At 49.4% G+C, this 20,587-nt stretch overlaps 9 protein-coding genes across 9 annotated transcripts; 5 read left to right on the top strand and 4 right to left on the bottom strand.

Moving 5' to 3' along the window:
• Window positions 1-145: 145 nt before the first annotated feature.
• On the bottom strand, window positions 146-1,879 carry N7471_009775 (uncharacterized protein; the record flags this gene model as incomplete). Its single annotated transcript, XM_057282494.1, has 1 exon — window positions 146-1,879. One exon carries the CDS (start codon window positions 1,877-1,879, stop codon window positions 146-148), a length of 1,734 nt encoding a protein of 577 aa, XP_057133377.1.
• Window positions 1,880-3,552: 1,673 nt separating this feature from the next.
• On the bottom strand, window positions 3,553-4,596 carry N7471_009774 (DUF3632 domain-containing protein; the record flags this gene model as incomplete). Its single annotated transcript, XM_057282493.1, has 1 exon — window positions 3,553-4,596. One exon carries the CDS (start codon window positions 4,594-4,596, stop codon window positions 3,553-3,555), a length of 1,044 nt encoding a protein of 347 aa, XP_057133376.1.
• An 871-nt stretch (window positions 4,597-5,467) lies between these two features.
• On the top strand, window positions 5,468-6,692 carry N7471_009773 (glutathione-independent formaldehyde dehydrogenase; the record flags this gene model as incomplete). Its single annotated transcript, XM_057282492.1, has 2 exons — window positions 5,468-5,858; window positions 5,938-6,692. 2 exons carry the CDS (start codon window positions 5,468-5,470, stop codon window positions 6,690-6,692), a joined length of 1,146 nt encoding a protein of 381 aa, XP_057133375.1.
• A 981-nt stretch (window positions 6,693-7,673) lies between these two features.
• N7471_009772 (signal recognition particle subunit SRP72) lies at window positions 7,674-10,043 on the top strand. Its single transcript, XM_057282491.1, has 4 exons — window positions 7,674-8,132; window positions 8,196-8,469; window positions 8,525-8,669; window positions 8,720-10,043. Exons 1-4 carry the CDS (start codon window positions 7,812-7,814, stop codon window positions 9,918-9,920), a joined length of 1,941 nt encoding a protein of 646 aa, XP_057133374.1. The 5' UTR covers window positions 7,674-7,811; the 3' UTR covers window positions 9,921-10,043.
• A 119-nt stretch (window positions 10,044-10,162) lies between these two features.
• On the bottom strand, window positions 10,163-11,410 carry N7471_009771 (Gfo/Idh/MocA family protein; the record flags this gene model as incomplete). The annotated part of the gene is made up of 1 exon (XM_057282490.1): window positions 10,163-11,410. One exon carries the CDS (start codon window positions 11,408-11,410, stop codon window positions 10,163-10,165), a length of 1,248 nt encoding a protein of 415 aa, XP_057133373.1.
• Window positions 11,411-12,613: 1,203 nt separating this feature from the next.
• N7471_009770 (uncharacterized protein) lies at window positions 12,614-14,475 on the bottom strand (the record flags this gene model as incomplete). The annotated part of the gene is made up of 8 exons (XM_057282489.1): window positions 12,614-13,171; window positions 13,227-13,339; window positions 13,399-13,528; window positions 13,586-13,687; window positions 13,736-13,901; window positions 13,963-14,157; window positions 14,211-14,241; window positions 14,304-14,475. 8 exons carry the CDS (start codon window positions 14,473-14,475, stop codon window positions 12,614-12,616), a joined length of 1,467 nt encoding a protein of 488 aa, XP_057133372.1.
• A 698-nt stretch (window positions 14,476-15,173) lies between these two features.
• On the top strand, window positions 15,174-16,107 carry N7471_009769 (phytanoyl-CoA dioxygenase family protein; the record flags this gene model as incomplete). Its single annotated transcript, XM_057282488.1, has 3 exons — window positions 15,174-15,522; window positions 15,576-15,794; window positions 15,851-16,107. The coding sequence occupies 3 exons, from the start codon at window positions 15,174-15,176 to the stop codon at window positions 16,105-16,107; spliced, it is 825 nt and encodes a 274-aa protein (XP_057133371.1).
• Window positions 16,108-16,434: 327 nt separating this feature from the next.
• On the top strand, window positions 16,435-17,133 carry N7471_009768 (HD domain-containing protein; the record flags this gene model as incomplete). Its single annotated transcript, XM_057282487.1, has 3 exons — window positions 16,435-16,576; window positions 16,624-16,837; window positions 16,884-17,133. 3 exons carry the CDS (start codon window positions 16,435-16,437, stop codon window positions 17,131-17,133), a joined length of 606 nt encoding a protein of 201 aa, XP_057133370.1.
• A 471-nt stretch (window positions 17,134-17,604) lies between these two features.
• On the top strand, window positions 17,605-19,936 carry rfeF (uncharacterized protein; the record flags this gene model as incomplete). The annotated part of the gene is made up of 7 exons (XM_057282486.1): window positions 17,605-17,610; window positions 17,680-17,799; window positions 17,898-17,951; window positions 18,098-18,427; window positions 18,542-19,424; window positions 19,475-19,542; window positions 19,598-19,936. 7 exons carry the CDS (start codon window positions 17,605-17,607, stop codon window positions 19,934-19,936), a joined length of 1,800 nt encoding a protein of 599 aa, XP_057133369.1.
• Between the last annotated feature and the right edge of the window lie 651 nt (window positions 19,937-20,587).

Below are 20,587 nucleotides of genomic sequence, written 5' to 3'. Positions count from 1 at the left end.
AGAATGGCACTAGATGAAAGATCTCTATGAGAAAGAACATATGTGCATGCACCATCAAAAGAACAGATGGACGAAAAGAGGAAGAGAAAGGAGAAGAGGAAGGAGAGAGGGAGAGAGCCATCCAACAAGGTTGTAGCTCAAAATATCACACAAGTTCGTGGCGGATCGTAGTAGACCCCGGTGCCTCTTGAATATCCATATCTGACCGCAGGTCACTTGGATGATGAGTATACAACTCGTTCACTTGAAGTGGCGTCTCCTTTTCAGCTGGACTCGGTGCAATGCTATATTCATCCATGGTCCCAGGTCGCGAATTCGTTGCTCGCTTTCGACGAGAGATGATCGCCCAAGCAACCATCCCAATCAACACCAAGCCACCAATAGCACATCCAATACCAATGCCAACCTTTGCCCCAGTTGAGAGACCAGAGTTGGAGCTGCCAATACCAGTTGACCCAGTTGAGAGACTCGAGTTAGAGTTCTTCGACGAAAGAGGTACCCAATACCCGTCCCAGCTGTCTTTCCATGAATTGGCTGAAGCCTGGATTGAGGTGTCACTAATCCCAATACTCTGCTGAACACCTGATCCGATCGCCGGCCCAGGTGCTTGTGCCAAAAACCAGTAACCGCCTCCAATGCCCTCTTGCCAGTTTGTGCCAATAAAGGCTGCTTGAAGGAAAGCTCTGCCGAGGACGAAGGAGTCGGAGGGATAGCATGGGAAGTAGGTTGTGTTCTCTTCCACTAGTGGCTCTTGAAGGGTAAGCTTTAGAAGTTGGAAAGGAACTTTTATGGTGATATTTTGAGTGTTTGTCGCATTCTTCTCAAATGTGAAGGACATATATGCCGGGGAGGATGTTATTTTCTCGTAGCTTTCGTCGTGTGTGTTCCAGAAATATAGACCCAGACCTTCGTTAAAGGTAACCGGGAGCTCCGCTGCCATTGTATCACAGGTCTGTTTAGGAAGGTAGAGGTATGGAAGTGTAGGATCGATCTCCACTGTTTTCGCCCTGCTGGTGATACTGTCTCCCCACTTGAACAGCCCGGATTTATTCTCAAAGCCAAATGGAGATCCCCCCGTGGCAACTCCTATCCCGATGTCTTTGAGATAAATCCTAAGATTGCCGAGATGGTTCGTAGCATCAACCTGCTGAGAGCTTACTTGATCCAACACTCGGCTTTGATCATACCCGCCAAGCATCAGTGAGCCTGGAATGTCAGGTTCCACAGACCCAATGTGCATCCCCCATGAGTATGAGGGGATACGATCAGAGGAAGAATCGTTCCAGTGCTCCCAAGCAGATAACAAATTGAACTTGTTCCCCTGCACTACGTGGATAGGCTTCGGACCTCCCAGCGACAAGGTCCCCACAGAAACAGGGTATTGTTTTCCATTCGGGTATTCTTGGTAAGCATCGTAGATAGACGCCATAGAAACATTTGGTATTGTATGTCCATTTTGCAACCTGATCGTGTCGGCGAGAACCCCTTCTTTGACATATCCGGTACCACCCCATTTATTCACGCCGGCACTGCTCTGATCGGACAGCCATGTTATCTGGCTCGGGTCGGTCGGCGTGTTCAAGGTGACGGCAGATGTTGAGGCGTTTATGTCGAAGCGACCAGCTCGTTTTGCATAACAGGGAGTTGAGTTGTCTGAGCAGACGGTGTCGAGAAGAATGGTACTAGCCCATCGGTCGCCTGGGTAGAGATCAATGGGCTGGTTTTTGGATCCCAATTCAACTGACACGGCGTGCCATGGGCCATCTGGACCATAGGTTTGATCAGACCATAACATTGTCCAAGGAATACCATCTGCATGCACTATGACTGCGGTGGCGAGCAGCCAACAGAAGATATATTCCATAGCATAGGGGGCCATCCTGAAGAGCGGCTCTGCAGTATGATGGAAAGAATGGGAAATAATATACTCGCAAATTATGGCGAGTGATAGGTGGCTGTAGAAAGCGAAATGCGAGCGTCATTTGGTCACTAGCTAGAGGGCCTTGGCATAGTTTAATGGGCGCGTAACTGAGATTTGAGGATTAAAATTTTACAGAGCACATACCGTGCGTTGAGACGGGCGCTACGTAGGAGGGCATGCAGGGGTATTGACTTGCGAGTTCACAGGGGACATGTGGATACTGTCTTTAGTGTGATAAACCGGAGGCTGTGGGTTTTCGTGTTGGCAAGGAGTGATATACGGAGTAAATGCGCTTAGTATAGCGCTCATTTGTATGGAATAGATTTCTGTGAATTTATCTTCACCAAAACAATGAGCTATCTCGACCTTTTTGGATATATCCCCTTCTATGTCCGAGGATCCTCGGGGGAGCCGTGTATGGGGCTATAAAGGCGATTCTCTGCATGCGCGTAGCCGGGGTAGAGGTGTTTTAATTGCTTCCTTTGGCTGCATAATTAATGCGGAGGCTTCTAAAACCGGGAGGCTTTCTTCGGATGGTATCTGCTCAGTTCCCGCAAACTCCTATTATATCTCCTGGGCGGATAGCAATAGACTTAGATGACTCTGTATTAGGCCCTGGAACGGAAGATATATACATCAGATAGTCTCTTTGATTTAGAAGGCTTAAGATGAACAATGATAGTATAGCCAACAGATTATTATTAGCTATTCAGATTTGATGATAGGCTTCGTAGCGAGACCCCGCAGAGGACAGTTTTGGGAGCAAGAGCACCGACGTGTGGGTCTCGGTCCAATAACGAAATAGGAAGTACCTGTGTATGGCATTTGGTGGCTTGTGACTGTTCATGATTCAGCCCTGGAGCGGCCCGGAGGCGCCCGAAAAACGGGGATTTTCCCAAGGTGCCCACCTGGTTGCCATAAATATGGTTTAAATTCCTCCTCAGGTCCGGATCTGATCAAATTTCCGTGTTTTTTGGTCTTCCTCCCTCATATCAGCTTCCCAGTTTCATACGCACTAGCACGCTACACTCCAGGGTTAGAATTGAAATTATCCATGAAAAAAACGCCCTGCAGTAGCGATGCGCCAAGAGGTTTCGGTCCCACCCATGCGGCTTCCTACAAGATAGGCCTAGGCCATTAATTTGCTTGACGCACTTCGAACCCGGGCACTGGGTAGATGTGCTGACCGGAAAATGGGAAAGAGTTCAACGTGGGATTTATGTACTCTGTATGTACATATCGCTATTGCCATGAACCATAAACTCTATATCATATGCAAAAGAGGGAGTTATGTATCAGCATCAAGTCCAGCACCCTACAGATGTACCAGTATGTACCGGATTTTAGGCGTGATTTTCCCGATCGGGGTGCCGCTTTATGAGGGCGCTCAGGGTCCTGCTCACTTAGTATCTCACAGCACAGGGTGATTACTCAGTGACCACGTAACTAACTAGTTAACTATAAGTGCCCAGTATAGATGACTAAGGATATCGGTGTATTTCTCAGGTTATTGGCTTCTCTAGTCCAATAGAAAGTACCATCACCTTGGCAGGGACGCAGAATAGTGGCGGTTCTGGATGGGGGCGATTCACCGGTGGCTCGCTATCCAAGTTACGGATGGAAACCAGTCTTTACGACTCTGGCTCCTCAACGCGTGCAAGGGGCTTCAGGCACGAGAGATGCTTATCCTGATGCAGGGCATCGCCACCATTCTTGTAAGCGCTGAGGACCTCAGAATTCGTTTGCTTGATTGTGTTGATCATGTACTGGATGCCATCAGTGGCAAGCTCCTCCAGGACGTTCTCATTGGCCTCCTTAGCTTCTTCCTGAATCTCATGAAGTCGCTTCAGCCAGAACATGTATCTCCATGGCGAGAATCCAGCAGGTGATCGCTGTCCGAGCTCCGATTCGAGGAACTCCTCACCACCCTTGCTGATCTGGCTAGGGCAGTCGTTCCAATACACCTCTGATAGCAAAAGGAGGTTGTGGCCTGCTATTTTCAGCCAAGCAACAGCAGCTGGTAACAGATGAAAGACCTCAAGCTGCTTGGTACCTCGGTTGAGGTCTTCCTCGTCGGACTCTTCCCCAGTGCGAAGTGCTTGAGGGCTTTCAAAGAGAGTACGGAAGATCAGAAGGGCAACTTGGCACAGCCTATCCTTAGCGACACGAGTGGATGCAAGTTTAGCCAGGAATGTTGCAAAATTGAGACGGTGTGTTCCGGACATAGAAGCACCGTGATTGACCCAGAAACTAGTCATATCGCCAACCAAGAAGGGGAGATCGTTCCACAGTGTACCGTCGACGGTTCTTGCGATATCAATCCCATTGACTCCGCGTGCAGGTCTAGTCAACGGCCCCATTCCTTGAATGCGGAGGATATCGAGGACTATACCTTCATGTTCAGGTGATTCGGAGGAGATGTTTCGGCCAAGCTCATAGTACATATACCACAGGGAATGAATATAGCCATCAAGGGAATCTACACCATCTCCAATATCGCAGTATCGGCTGGTAACGATCCAGGTCCGGTTACTAAAGGCCACGTCTCGAACCTCTTTGAATTCACCCCGAGCGATAGACTGGCGTGTACTTTCCTGGTCTCTACGAGCATGGTCGCCCGTTGTGGGAGTGTCTCTAGGCAGAGAGCTCAGCAGAGAATCACGGAGGTGGTGCATTTTGGAAAGCCGACAATGTTGATTGATGATTCAACTAGAATTCAGGTAAGAGAAAGAAGACAGTGGGGAGGTGAAAGCGTTGATGAGCCCCACAGGGACTTAAATCGTTGCAAGGGTCAACTTGAACGAGGGGACAGACATATTTCTCTCCAGGGCCGCCCCCTACTAGGCAGCAACGTAGGCCGAATTTTTGGCAGCGGTCAAGATTTTCCCGATCGGGTTGCCGCTTTATGAAGGCGTTCAGGGTTCTGCTCACTGAGTATTTGGCACAGGATCAGTGACCACCAGCACTCCAGCGCTTCGAAGGTTAATTATACATACTTATTAAGCAGTCAGAGAATCCGTCCACAGGCGGACTTAATTCCTATTGTTAAGCGCCCAACGAGGATGTGTTATCCTTGGCAACTTGAGCTAGTTGCTCTGAAGGAGTTTGGTACCCAATCGAGTTGCGACGGAGACCTCCGAATAGATTGTTCCAAGAACCCATACATAGGATCCAGCCTTGGATTTCTCATCTTACATCAGACTTAGCTTATAGATGCTCTAGACATAGCCGTTTCCGGCTGGGTTTATTGTCTTCCTTGAGACTGACTTCTAGTACATATGCTGAGACTGACGTGCTATGAGACGTAAAATACCTAAAATATGACGTCAGGTCCTATGTATGCGTGGAACTTATACTCAGCTACACGGGTGCATTCATCACTAATGCATTCATCACTAATTGCTATATAAGGACGGGTCACTTCTGACAAGGGTGAATCTTAGCCAATTTGAATCCAACAGCAAATTTCTCCCTGTTTTACAAAACCACTCAAGGAATAATCCCACATTTCCAACGCTCCAATAGCATTATATATCTTTACACACTATGGCAGAGACGCATAGCAAGAGCAGAACTATGCGGTCAGTCGTTTTTGATGGCCATCCGCTCAGGGTTCATGTCCGCGATATTCCGAAGGCAAATATCGCCAGGCAAACGGATGCCGTTGTTCGGGTAACTTCAGCAGCTATCTGCGGCTCCGACCTGCACAACTACCACGGTGTCTTTGGCAGCGACCGGGTTCCTTATCCTATTGGACATGAGGCCATGGGTATCGTCGAGAAAGTAGGAGAACAAGTTGATTCCGTGAATGTTGGGGATCGGGTCATTATCCCTGACATTCCTGATGGCGTCGGGCTGGATTTAGAACCAGCAATTAACCCTGCTGTTGCATTGTATGGAGAAGGATCGGAATTTGGCAATTTGGGAGGCTGTCAAGGTACGATTGAGCGCTGCAGAATCATGTTTTCATTAGTGCAAGAAGACCTGTGTCTAACTAACCACACTATTTTCAACAGCCGAATTTGTCCGTGTTCCACTTGCGGACAAATCCTTGATCATTCTCGGTAACGAGTTTGATGAGATTGAGGATAAGGATCTGGTTGTTCTTTCAGATATCTTCCCTACTGCCTGGACGGGGGTCACTTGGTCGGGCTTCGAGGCAGGAGATAAAATCGCGATTTTTGGGGCAGGCCCAGTCGGACTTCTTGCTGCGTATTCGGCAATTCTCCGTGGGGCATCTCGTGTGTATTCCATTGACTCCGTTGAAGACCGACTCGAACTCGCAGCTTCCATTGGAGCCATTCCGATCAACTTCACGAAGGGCGAACCGTCGGCGCAAATCCTGGCCCGAGAACCGCGTGGCGTTCAGCGCACCGTAGATTGTGTTGGGGAGGAATGCGTCAACGAGAAATTGGAGCCCGATCAGTCCTTCGTTATCACACAGGCGACCAAGTGCATCAGCGTGGGTGGTGGTTTAGCGGTTATTGGGGTACACTTTGCTCAACCGAATTCCAAGGGAGTTCAACAAGGAAGCACCATCTCACCATTTATGAAATTTCCCATGACGCTCTTCTGGGAAAAGAACATGACTATTCGTGGCGGTGTAGTGGACAGCAAATTATTTGTTGAGCCACTGCTGGAACTTGTGAAAAGTGGCATAGCTAACCCGAGCTTCGTTTTCTCCAGCGTCATCGATATCGAAGAGGCACCAAAGGCATATCAACGATTTTCCGATCACCTGGAGACGAAAGTCATGATAAAATTCTCCTAGGATAGCAGTGTATGAGCCGGGTAAAAAAAAACAAGAAACATGTGATGGTTTATTTGATGGGTGGAGAGTTTAGTGCTATATGGCCAATGATGTTTATTAAACACCTACATCTTGTGATGGACCAGTTCAAATTTGAGGTATTGAATTTTCACCAGCTGCCATTCAGTTATAAATTGTGCTTATCTTTGAAGCAGCCGTATCAACTGTCTCGTAGGGCTGACCCAAACACTTCGAGGAGTATGTAGCCATTGCACAGATATATGTAGTAACTTTAAAATCCGTATGCCTTTTTTCAGTCCATACTACCTAGTAACTTTCCGTCATTAGTGAAGGTCCAGGTAGGTGCTGGCTCGGCCGATGTCTGGTTTTATGGCAAGTGAGGACGCAAGCTACTGTTGCAACTCGATACTTGTCAATCCAAACACCACCGAGAGGATCTCCAGCGACGTTGACGGCGCGAGCCAAAAGCAGCGTATGGAATAGACTAATGAAGGGGGCCGGGCTAGTGGGAACCATCATTGAACACGACGATGGATGGACATAATGGGAGAAAAAAAGCTTTTTGTCCTTCCAATCTTAACTAAGTCGAATGTCTCTGGTTATCCATCGTTGTTCAATGGTTCGAGGGTACCTAAGTAGGGTAGGTACGTACCACCTGGGCAGCACGTGGAGAGAAAGGGCGTTAGCAGTAGCAGTGGTCTTCTTAGTATGCTTTGTAGGTGGTCCAGCTGCGGAGTTCCCCCCCGGTCTCAGCCCTCGTGAATTTGAAGTACCTGGAAATCCGCTCAAATTTTGAATATATCGAGTTTATAATGCGAGAATTGTCTTAAATGGAGTTTCACCTCAGTACAGACTCTAAAAACTCCAGCGTTTCGAGATCTGTCATGAACTTGCCAAATTGTATCAAATAGGACACGTGAGCTACGGTGGGGCACATGGCGTTGAGCGCAGAAACCCATCGGGGAAAGACCAGTTCCGCACATTGGTTTGATATCAGTTGATCTGGGGAAATCGGCAACGGTGTTCTTTATATAAATCCTGCGATTTTATCTTTTATCGGATATTGAAGTTACCGTCTTCTTCACCCCCTAATACCCTCTCGAATTCTCAACCCCCACCATGGTTGCGCAATCGCTGGCCTCGCTATTGCAGCGGGCGTCGATTGACGACCACGAGGAAGTCCTCCAGTCGTGCAATGCAGTACTCGCCAAATCCAAATCCGATTTGCAAGCGCAACACATGAAAGTTGTTGCTTTATTGAAACTCGACCTTTACGAAGAAGCTCTCAAGACATTCCAGACCGGAGGCGATGCGCTGAAGCAGAGTGCAAGCCTGGAATACGCCTATGCATCCTACAAATGTGGGAAGCTTGAAGAAGCCACAGAAGCCTTGACTCGCACAGCTTCTGGGCGTGGTGCTAGTCACCTTGAGGCACAAGTGGTATGGTGCCCCATTTGTCCTTCTGTTGCTTGAGGACCAATGTTGATTAGCTTGTTATAACAGCGCTATCGTGCCGAGCACTTCCGACGGGCAGCCGAGCTTTATGAACAACTCTCGAAAGATACGACATCTTTCGGCCACGAAGTTAACGACCTGAACATTAATTCGTGGGCTACCGATGCCCAGCTTCAATGGAAAGGGGAACCAGAATTCGTGCGCCACGATCGATTGTCGAGGGAGGATTTGGAATCATTCGAAACAACCTACAACGCAGCTTGCTTGAACATTGCAAAGGGATCATTTAAGCAGAGCGAGGTCCTGCTTAACCGAGCTCAAAGTCAGCATGCCGCCATCTTGCCCGAGACTAGGACCCAGACTGACGTTTTGCATAGATATCTGCCGGACATCAGAGGACCTTTCACCTGACGACAAGGCCGCAGAGCTGCTGCCAATCGCAGTGCAACAACTCTATGTCCTGATTCAACTTGGAAAGTTGGAAGAGGCCGAGGCGGTCCTCAAAGATATTTCCGTGGAGAAGTACGTTGAATCATACCAGCTCGAAACTTATTACTTACATCCTTTACTAGCATCACCGAGTTATCAACCAAAAAGATCGCCCGTAACAACATCGTCCTCGCTCGTCCGACTGCCGTCAATCCCTACATCCTATACAAGGCCCTCCACGACACCCCAGATGCCACCAATAACGACCGGCTATTCGAATTCCAGGACCGTGATCTGGTCGGCAACTCGCACGCCGCAGACCTCCTTGTCCAAAAATACGATGGCATAATCCGGTCCACAGCTAAGGCACAGTCAAAACGCCCAAGCCCATCCACCGACGCTATCACCAACCTTCTCTCTGTATTCAATGCCGCAGCACACGCTCAAGGCGAAACCGGCTCTAAAGCCCTTAAACTGATTATCCCATTGCTGGAGCGACGGCCCACAGACATCGGCCTTCTTCTGACAGTGGTACAGCTCTATGTCAGCAGCGGCAACACCACCTCTGCTATCACAGCCATGGAGCGAACCCTCCGCAGTCTTGAGGGGTCAAACGACTCCGTCCGCTTCAACCCAGGCCTTCTCAGTGTCCTCGTCTCACTGTACCAGCGTGAAGGCCGCGGGGTCCAGATTCGCACCACTCTCGCACAAGCCGCCTCCTACTGGCGCACGAAGCCTGAGCCCCCGGCGTCCCTCCTCCGTGCAGCAGCCGCCTCCCTCCTGCACTCTGAAGACCACACCGACCTAGCCACAGCGAGTGATCTATTCCGTACTCTGCACCAGCAAGACCCCAACGACCGCGTCGCCATCGCCGGCTATGTCGCCTCACAAGCAACCCTGGACTATGCGCAGATCGAGTCCGAACTCGACCGCTTGCCGGCAGTCAGTGACCTGATCGCCGACGTCGACATCTCAGCTCTGGAATCCGCTGGCATTTCTCCCTCTGCCTCCTCAGTTGCAGCGGCCGCTGCTGCCTTCGCTGGTGCCCGCAAGCGCACTGCAGCTAGCGCCGACGACCGTGCCAACAAGCGTGTTCGCAAGTCCCGTCTGCCCAAGGACTTCGATCCCGCCAAGAAGCCGGACCCTGAGCGCTGGCTGCCTGTGCGTGACCGTTCTTCTTACAGGCCCAAGGGCAAGAAGGGTAAGCAGCGTGCTGCGGCCCTCACGCAGGGTGGTCCTGTCAATGAGAAGGCGGAAGAGTCCCCCGCTCAGCAACAGCAAAAGCCCGGCGGTGGCGGCGGTGGCTCTAATGCTAAGAAGAATAAGAAGAAGGGCAAGCGATAGTGTAATTTCAGACAGATAGAGATCATAGCTTGAATGCTACCTACGATACATGGAACACAGGTATGTATCTTGTATTTCATATTAAAGGGCGCCTCAAACCCGAGACGGCAGTCAAATAATTTCCCTCTGGCTGTTTTCAACCCCGAAGACTCCGATTATCCATGAGACCTTATGTAAACAATTCCCGTAGAAACAGCCCAAAGCAACCTCCTTAAAAAAACCCCTGACAAATATCTCAACCCTCAACCCAACGGAGTCCGAATGGTACCACACCGGCGGTTGTAGTGGTCAATGATCATAAGCAGCAGCCGCAGATCCATGACAGCGTCATCATCAGCAGTTGTCTTCGCCGCCGACCCCTCACCAACCAGATAAGAATGCAGAGCCACGAATTCACGCTCATAAGCCTCGTCACAGGTACTAACAGTCTCCGTCCGTTTTACACGAGGCCGAGGAACAGCATTCTCATTCTCATTAATCTGATTTCCATTGACATGATCCATCTCCACCGTCTCATCCGCTTCCTCAACAACAACCCGCACATAGGTCCCAGTACTGATCATCTCACCAGGACGCGGGAAGTCATATTCCACACTGAGCGTCTTATGCGCGCCGTAGACAGTCAAATGAGCATCACAGCGAGGCACAGCATCAACACCAGCCTCATAGAGAAGCGTGAACGGGAGACCATCATTCTCAGCGGAATTCGTATAGTGAAAAATGGCAGAGTAGAACGGGTTCGTGATAACAACGTTAGAAACAGCATTCGGGAAGCCCAACGACTCGCGCATCACCGACAGATCATGACAACCCAGCATACTGAGGTAGCGACAGAAAGCGGCTCTGTCCGGTGTGAGGTCGTCTTTCGACCCGTACACGTCTTCCAGCAGCGCGCGGAACTGCTCGGGGTTATTGTAGCTTTTTATTGGCGGCGCGATGTCCATCGAGGCCGGCGCGACGATGTTGTTCATTGGGCCGGCGATGTATCGACAGCGCGCGTAGTACACGCGGCCTAGGGCGGCGAGCTCTTTCTTGAAGACATCTGTGAAGCAGGGGGCGTAGCGACGCGCGCATCCGACGAATACTTTTGGGCCGTCTGTTTCGTTGGTGTCGTCGAGGGATCGGGTGGATTTGCCTTTTTTGATTGCTTCGCGGATCCGGCGCATGCTTGAGATGCTCATTGTAAGGGGGACTTCGACCATTACGTCTTTGCCGGATTCGAGGGCTGTCACGGTGTATTGCTCATGGTACTCTATTGGGAGGAGGTTGAGGATGACGTCCACTTCTTTATGGTGCAGCACATCTTCGACGACTGTTGTGCTGTGGGTTATGTCGAAGCGGGATTGGCACTGGTTTGCGATCTCGGCGCTGGGGTCGTAGATGGCTGTGAGGGTGTAGTAGGTTTTGAGCGAGCGGAGCACCGGGAGATAGGTGGCTTGGACGGCGTTAGTGGCGCCTAGGATACCTAGGCGGAGGACAGGGGTGGGCATGGCGGAGTAGGGAGCTGCGGATTCGATGGGTATGAGATGGAAGGATGAGAGATGATCGGGGTTTTTTTGTAGATCGTTTAAGGTGAATGACTGATAAGATGAACAAGTGAGCAAAGCGCGAAAATTAGAGTAAGAGCGATGCTTCGTTGACACGATCTTAGAACGATCAAAAGACACGAGGTTATTGCCCCTGTGAGCTGTGTACCATCCTTTTCCACTTCCTTGGAGACATGCCAACTTTGTGACATCATTGTCCAGCTGGACAGTGATCCAGGGCCACATTTCATAGTTCTGAGTTTTACCCGGTATAATTTGATCCATGGCCAGCAGGATCTGATTCTAGGTTAATATAGACAGTCGCAGATTATCTGTCGATCCTATATAGATAGGGTTTGGGCTATGTGTAAAACAGATACTGGTTGGAAATGAAAGGCATCATAGCGTATCGCGACAAAGGGTTATACTCCCGACGTGGAATTATCTGCTTAGAATAACAGATCATTAATTATCCTAGCTGTAGGACATTTTGGGTGATCTCTATAAGAATATCCATGAATGTAAGAACAAAAATAAGAAATATCCACCCGGATTCTAGAAAAGTGGAGATGTGGGTCGCTGTAAACCCCCAGATCTGCCTAGGTACATACCTCGGTACATACTTCGACCGATGTAGGTGAACCTTTCTGTAGGGTAATATAAGTATATAAATACAATGACTCGGTATTATTAATCTCATGCTAGTTCTGATTCCCGGAGCCATATTAGATCATGAAGTTTCTAGTAAAAGACCAAGACAACTGGATTCTCATAGTTGTGGGACAAACTCTATCTACTAGTTAGTTATTTAGTTACTGGGCCAAAATGATGAAGTCCTGATTTGAAAGGCAGAAATAAAATCAAAACAAACAGTAAACCTCCAGCAAAGATACTAGGGCTCACCTACCGATTCATTGCAATAGTACGCCTCATCTGGGTTGTGACAACAAGGAATCCAAAATAGTATGGCATATTCTTTTTACAGACAGACGACACGTTTGGCAAGGTCTGCTAGATTCCTTCGCTACTTGAGTGAACCCTTTTCTACCCATAGTCACAGCCTGGGAAGCAAGATCTTACTGATTGGTCTCATTTGGGTCTTTTACAATCGCTCTGAATTTGGTGTAATTTCTGAACTCTCTATACTTTGTTTGTCTGCCGGGATGGTTAAGTCGAAGCGCGAGCGTTGACGACCAATGCCTCGCCATACAAACTCACATCATAGCCATGCTCTTCTAAGTATGCTTTAAACTTGGCGTCCTCTGTCTCAAGCTCTCGAGACATATCTGGGATGAGGAACCAGGCAACCAGACCACCTACCACTGTGAAGGCCGCACCAATTAGGAAAACTGCTTGCTGGCCTTTGGCGGTGGTATCGAAGGAGTTCTGGATCGGGGTGAAGACTTCTGTCCCGATCGATGCCCCGGCTTTGCCAACTGCAGCCGCAAATCCGAGGAAATGACCACGTAGAGGTGTTGGAAATGACTCCGAAGCACAGAGGAATGTCGAGACTCCAGGGCCCATCTCTCCGAGCGCTTGGAAAATGCCATACATGACTATAAAAAGTGGGAAAACACTCTGAATAGGTTGGAGTGCAGCCCCCAGAATAAATCCCCATATAGCCCAGATCATGAACCCTAAGGTCATGGTCTGTTTGCGGCCGATTCGATCCATCAGGATACCACCAAGTAAACATCCTGGAAGATAAAAACAGTTGATGACGGTCTGGGAATTCTCTGGTCAGTTTAACCAGCTAAAAGATGGTGGTATGACGACTCACCCCGTATCCAATATTCTGAACTGTGGTGTTGTTGGGGTTAAGCTGCTCAATAATGGTGGACGAGAATAGACCAAATGGATATGTGACAAAGTCGTAGCAGAACCAAGCCAAGGCTATAAAAATCAACGTTAGCCAAAGCCACTGTACGATTCAACCAAACTGAATGACCCACATGTTCCAAGCATGGGTTTCCAGTAGCGACGTAGAACTAAACCGTAGGGATACTGCGACTTGATAGCATGCTTTTGGTATTGAGTAGAGTTGACCATCCGAAAGCGGAAGAAACAGATTGATAGTGGCAACTGATCCCAGTGTCAGAATCGTTAATTTTATTTAGGTTTTCGAGGCAAAAGACTTACCACAATGCCCAGACCGAATGCAACACGCCAGACCCCTTCAGAGTTTTGTTGGCTGTAACACGCGAGAACAATAAGAGCAACCAAGCCAGCTGCAACAAATCCCTATCGTAAAATTAGCAAGGTCCCCATCGACATCGTGCTATTACTGACCAGATCTATAGCAAAATCCGTGGTTAGTGCGACCAAGAAACCACGTCGCTTCCGGAGGTGGACTGTCTCATCAGCGGCCTCAGTAGCACTGGTGGCGCAAACAGGATATTCTCCTCCAGCGCCAAACCCTGCAATGCCTCGGGCAATAATCATCATCCAAAACATTCTGATTGCGGCGTAAGTGATGGGCTTCGATCGAAAAAGTTCAAGTTCTTGAATAGGCATACCCTAGTTGCGATTTTCCATGCGAGGCGGTTGCTAACACGACTCCGATAATAAGGAACGCCGTCGCGGCGACGATACCAGTCCGACGACCAATACGGTCAATCAGAACCCCAAAGAAAAGCATGCCAAATATTTCACCGATGAGATATGAGTTCGACAGGCGCGACTTTATAGTTGAAGACATTCCATCCTTATAGCTGAACTCATCAGCAAATTTGGCCAGAACTATTCTGGAAACAGGGCTACTCACAGAACTGAGAATAAAGGCTCCATATAGCCAACTACCGCACGGTTAGTACAGAGGAGAAAAAGACGAGCTTTTGAGATACAGATCAACACGTACTGATTTGAGCGTTGTATCCATCACTGAACAAGGCCAACCCGGAAATCACTACATTGAGGACACCCGAGCGTTTCTTCTCGGGTTCTCGTTGCTCGATATCCCAGTCGGTTTGCGAGACTTGCTCCTTGGGATCTTCCTTCTTCATGGTAGAGTCACTGGGAGATGTAGCCATATTGACAAGGATATTGAACAAACATCAATGAGGATAGGTTCCTATGGGAATATATTGATATCTATAGAAGCTATCTTCGATGGTTCTAACGATGAATTACTCCTAAAAGAGACCAATGACAGCGTGGAATAGAGACACGGTAGGCTCGGTGCGAAGTGCGAGATGAGCCTGTGGGTACGTGGTACTAAGTAGGGGTCCAAGCTCCCCGCCTGCCTAGATGCCTGCCTTATGTCCACCTGGACTCTGGGGGTGTAACAGAACTCCACAGTTTCGGTAGTTCCGGGTTACATTTGATTCTTTCAGGGCTCATAAAGATGTCTTGGCAACCCCCACATAGTCGCCTTAGTCTCCTAAAGTTGAATAGGGCATTACCTGATCGCAAACCTATCGGAGCTTATCTTTCAGCCATGTGCTTGAACCTCGTCTCCTGAGATCCGTAGTCTTCCCGAACATGGAATTACCTGATTGTCAGACCTATCGGAGTTTATCTTTCACTCATGTGCTTGGACATTTTACGTAGCGGATCTATATTTTGTATCGTTCGAAAAGTACTCATCTCGGTGCGAAGGGCGATACCTCCGGACTTTCATCGCAAATACCTACTTCTCGATCGATCTACAAAATGCGAGCCCCTGAGCTCCCAACGTTTCACGAAGGCATTATCTTTTGTGTTTCTACCCGAATCCACTGGTAAAATAATGAACAATTTCCATTACTCGCTCTCTGCTGAGCAGCTTCAGAGTTTCCACGAGTGTGGATACCTGCTGATTCGTGATTTCTTCACTTCTAAAGAATCGGAGCTGTTGCGAGAATGGGCACAAGAAGTCCATGATCTTCCATGCACCCCTGGCGTGCCTTGGATGCCCTATGAAGAGGTTAATTCAGAAGGCAAACGCGTGCTATGTCGCACCGAGAACTTTGCCAACTCGCATGTCGGATTTGATAGTTTCCTCCGAGGGCAACGTGCAACAAGTGTTCTACAACAGCTCGCAGGAGAGGAGATGCTTCTCTTCAAAGAAAAGATCAATTACAAATTGGCAGGAAGCGGTAAGTAATGTCCACTTTTATAGCCCTGACTCAATCGCTCACCTGTCTGGTAGGTGGTTTTGACCCTCATATCGATGCCAATGCCTACACTCACGTTAAAAACATCAAGCATTTGACTATTCTTGCAGCGGTCGATGAAATGAATGCAGCCAATGGAGGCCTGGAAGTTGTGGATGGCAGCCATCGCATGGATATTCCTCTCGGTACCGATCGCTGCATTGCATCGGATTGGGTCGAAAGCAATGTATGGACACCGGCTGAGCTTGATTCAGGTATGCAAATTGAAAAGCTCCCAATACTTTCATCGAAGTTTTATTAATAAGAGTAGGTGATATCTTGGTATTTGGCTCATACCTGGCCCATCGCAGTGGCGCCAATATTAGCTCGAAGGACCGGCGTGCGATCTATGCAACGTATAACTGTGCCGCTGAAGGTGATCTGCACGACCAGTACTATTCCGATCGTCAGAAGCTCTGGCCTGCAACACATATGCGGGAGAGGGGACAGTCATATGAAGAAGGTCGTGTACGATATGCCTTTGGGTCCCCTATGTTGACCGTAGATTCGAAGGCCATCCCGGCCTGATCGGCGCAGGCAAGCCGTATGGCATACTTAGTAGCAAGTAAAAGGTCAACCCATGTTATCTAAAGATGTTGTCACAATGATATACGTATAAGCAAAAGCTCTAAAATGCATGCGCTATTGAAATAAATTGATCTGGTCCAGATTCCAAATTCGTGTGGGCCACCGGCATGATCACCGAACATTTTAGTATACCCTCCAACTGGACCCGAGATGTAACAGAAGAGCTCTGGCGTATATAAATACTTCGTTCCACCTCGCCTCTTTTCTCCTTTGTCCACGCGGATCTTGTTTCTCTCCAACGCTTCTCCTATTCGATTAAATTGGACTATGAATAATCAGCAGTCACCTAAAGAAAAGGCAGAGGCCTTGATCGGCGCTCTAGAAAAGTATGGTCAAGGTGACTACATCGGGGAGTCGATTAGCCAGTTAGAACACTGTCTGCAGGCGGCTCATCAGGCCCATAAAGCGGGTACGTATCGTTCTTAAGATCTCTCACAGTTACTAATATTTTTCTAGATGCCCGTGATGAGTTGGTAATTGCGGCTTTATTGCATGACATTGGTCAGATCATTCCATTGGAATCCACCAAGGAGGCACGCATGAATCTTCGCGAAAGTACGGAAAATGTCGGCCGGGTCGGCCATGAAGCCATCGGGGCATCATATCTTCATTCTCTGGGGTTCAGCGAGGCAGTGTGTCGCTTGGTGAATAGTCATGTCGCTGCGAAGCGGTAGGTAATCTTGTCTGTCTTTTGCGAGCCCAGACTCACCTTTTAGGTACCTTACTGCTATTGACCAAAGATACTACAAATCTCTATCATCTGCCTCGCAGAAATCGCTGGCATTTCAAGGCGGCCCCTTTCGAGATGCGGAGCTCAAAAACTTCGAGGAAGATCCACTTCGAGACGACATGGTTTCACTTCGACTGTGGGATGATGCTGCCAAGTTGGAGGGTGTTGAGGCAATCACACCTCGTGCTGGGGTGTATCTGGACATGATCATCGCGCATTTGCAACTTAAAACCTGAGGGAGCCACATTGTATTGGTGAAATCTCACCTTGTATGCCTGTTTACATGTCCGATTTTAGCTAGGAAGCAAAAACACATGGTGGTTTTTTCCAAGTCCAGTGTTCACTGAGTAATCACCCTGCCCAGCCTTAAGAGGTGCGAAATACTCAGTGAGGAGCCTAAGCGCCCTCATAAAGCTGTGCTGGGAAAATGGCTGGGGCCTAAAACCCGGTGTAATATGCATAGGGCTGCGTATATATCAACCTGGTGACTTCATTTAAGATACTTCAAGGTACTTTATTTGGCTAGTAAAGATAAGTGGGGGCCCAGGTATCCCGAGGTACCCAACGTATACAGCTCAGCCTCACTTGGCCAACATAAGAGGGGCTATCCACATCAGCCAACGTCATCGAACCTTGGAATTCTCCTCTCGTGATACTCCAACTTCTGCCTGTGTCTTACCCTTTCTCCTTTTCCACTCCAGTTTATCATGGGTGTAAGTCTTCCAGATTCCTCTTCCCACTACCACTCCCTAGAACCCTTCAATCTGACCCATCACCTTTAGTTTGCTCAGAAAATCGCTGCAGCTCAGAATAGCCAAATGGCCAATAGTGGTACCTACGGAGGTGCCCCTCCATCAGGGTACACTGGGGGTCCTCCTGCAGCCTTGCAGGCTGGTGGATCGGTAAGTCATATGTCCATCTCTGCGCCTGCTTCTGCTATGACTCGCAGTTCGACGTCATAGGGGAAAAAAAAAAGAAAAAGAGCTAACATTCTCAGCAGAGTCAACAGCCCCAATATCAGGCTTATTCAGGATCCCCAGCCCCTCAGGGATCGGTAAGCCATATTTTTCCTTAACTCTTACTTTTCGTGTTTTCCCCCACTTCCACGATTTACCCCTCCACGGTCATCACTATTCTGGAACAACCATGTCGGGACCTTACCAAGGCTATCCTCCATACGGCGGCTCATCTCAACATCAGAACAATCCATCATCTCCCCACTCCAGGCCTCCGCCGTCAACATCTTACCCCGCATCTCAGCAACCTCAGCAATCGCAGGGCTATGGCCGCCCGCCTCCACCCCCACCACAAGGCCAGCCTTATGCCTCCGCTAGTTCGCCTTACCCGGGTCAGCAACCGGGACAGCCCTATGCTTCTCCCAGCTCGCCCTACCCAGGACGACAGTCTGCACAGTCGCCCTATCCTGGTCAACAGCAACCTCCTCCACAAGGATACCCTGGACAACAGCAATACCCCGGACAACAACAATATCCCGGACAACAACCATACCCTGGACAGCAGCCGTCATATGTACAAAATACCCCTTGCCCTGCATCACTGCCTATTTCTGTGTTTTGTGTCCGATTCCACCTCGGATTCTCGTCGAATGCTTAATGGCCGAAGAAGAATGCTAACAGAAAATAGAACCAGGCACCGCCCTACCCTACCCAGGGAGCTCCATACCCCGGTGGCCAGGGCCGTCCTGGACCCTCACCTGGACCACCAAGTGGACCACCACCAGGCCAGTATGGCGCACCCGGTGGCGCCCCTCAGCCTGCAGCTCCCCCGGCCACCCAGCAACAGGTCGCAGCTTACCGATCGCTTTTGATTTCCACGATTCAGGAGAAGAATCTCCAAAGCTTCTACCCTCCGGAGCGACTGGACCGACTTGTTCAGTCGCTTGCCGCTGAAGCACCGGGAAAGCTCAATAGGCTGATTCATGAATGGGCTGTGCCCATGGAGGTTGCAACTGATGTCATGAAGCTCTCGCTGTTCGACGTGATTCTCTACGTTGATGACAGTGGATCCATCGAATTCGAAGAGAAGGGACTCCGAAAGGATCAACTCAGACAGATTCTCGGTATTGTAGCTACTGCTGCATCTACCTTCGACCAGGACGGTATTTCTGTGCGATTCATGAACTCCAGTGAAGTGGGCGATGGCATTCGCAACGCAGAGGATGTCAACCGTCTAGTGTCCCGAGTCCGTTTCTCGGGCCTGACCCCGCTGGGTACCAACCTGAAGACCAAGGTCATCGACCCGATGGTTGTTCAACCCGCCAGGGCCAACCGTCTCGAGAAACCCGTGCTGGTGATCACCATCACCGATGGACAGCCTGCTGGCGAGCCTCACGGTGCCGTGGGTGATGTCATTCGCTACGCAGTGGAGGAGACCTCGCGGACTCGTTATGGCCCCGGCTCCGTATCCTTCCAGTTCTCGCAGGTGGGAACTGATCAGCGGGCTCGCGACTTCTTGGGCTCTCTGGACGAGGACCCTCATATTGGCCACCTGATCGACTGTACCTCCAGTAAGTTCCACGTGGGGTTCATGGTGGATCTAGCTAACGGGGTGTTCTAGACTTCGAGGTTGAGCAGGATGAGATGTCGCGCGCTAACCCACCGGTGCATCTCACTCGCGAGCTCTGGGTAAGTGATTCATTTCATTGATCATCACATATTATTCAACTGACTGTCTATATAGTGTGCCAAACTGATGCTCGGTGCTATCGATTCCTCCTACGACACCAAGGATGAGCGAGACAACGAACGTCGTGGTGGACCTCCACCTGCACCGGTAAGCCAGTACGGAGGAGGAGGATACGGTCAACCCCCGCCACCCCAGGGCCAAGCTCAGCCTCCGTATGGTCCGCCCCCTGGTGCCCCGCCGGCTTCGTATGGTTCCCAGTCCGGCTACCCACCGCAGGGTGGTCAATACCAACAGCAGCCTCCCCAGCAGCCTCCCTACCAGGGATCGCGGGGTGGCTATGGCCAACAACCTGGATCTGGCTACCAGTATGGTGGACAGCCGCCACGCTACTGATGGAATGTGACGTCATAGTATGGTTTCCGTTGTTTTTTGCCATGCGGGCTTTGAGGGATGGTTGTGGTTGGGGTGTTCCTTTAACCCCACGTAGTTTCCATGAATTACGAACGCTTTGAACCTAACTTTAACTTGAATATTATTAGTATGTCGTTTTTAAACTTTGCATGTCTGGGCCTTCCACGGTTGACAAGTCTATGTACCTTTCTCGTGATCAGGGCTGCCAAGGCAACACTAAAACGAATCAGCCCACAAGTTAGGGCATTCAAGAGTTGTGAAACCCGTTGTAGAAACACTTAGATACACAGAATGGTCGTACATGACCTACATAAGTAACATGTCTTAACAAAAAACAGTAAAAATAAAGTCACTGTATACTCTCAGTTTTTCCGTTTTTCATCTGCAATAGGGCTGCAGGGTCCACTGGAATGTGAGGTTAGCCAATAGAAAGGCCAGCAGATCTGGATCCAGCGGGCCCTTCGTATGTCGCCCCAATGCAGCGAGGAACGTTCCCTTTTGATTCGACGATTCTTAATTTAAACCTGGATGGGGCTGTGCCTGGGCGTAAGCGTGGCCATTATATGGTTGCGTCTTACGCGTTGCCCAGAACTTTGCCATGAACGGTTTTTGCTCTTGGGATGGTCTTGGACG

This window comes from Penicillium samsonianum (assembly GCF_028829775.1).
Source record: "Penicillium samsonianum strain IBT 33392 chromosome Unknown utg000005l_segment0_segment0, whole genome shotgun sequence".
Classification (NCBI taxonomy): domain Eukaryota; kingdom Fungi; phylum Ascomycota; class Eurotiomycetes; order Eurotiales; family Aspergillaceae; genus Penicillium; species Penicillium samsonianum.
Note: the sequence above shows the minus strand (reverse complement) of the source record. Positions and strands in the feature narration are given on the sequence as shown.

What these genes read in the sequence shown, in the direction of transcription:
- N7471_009772 (XM_057282491.1), top strand. Translation starts at nt 7,812, where the DNA reads ATGGTTGCGCAATCGCTGGCCTCGCTATTGCAGCGGGCGTCGATTGAC. An exon ending in GTCACCTTGAGGCACAAGTG is followed by an intron (nt 8,133 to 8,195) that starts GTATGGTGCCCC and finishes TTGTTATAACAG; the next exon opens with CGCTATCGTGCCGAGCACTT. An exon ending in AAAGATATTTCCGTGGAGAA is followed by an intron (nt 8,670 to 8,719) that starts GTACGTTGAATC and finishes ATCCTTTACTAG; the next exon opens with CATCACCGAGTTATCAACCA.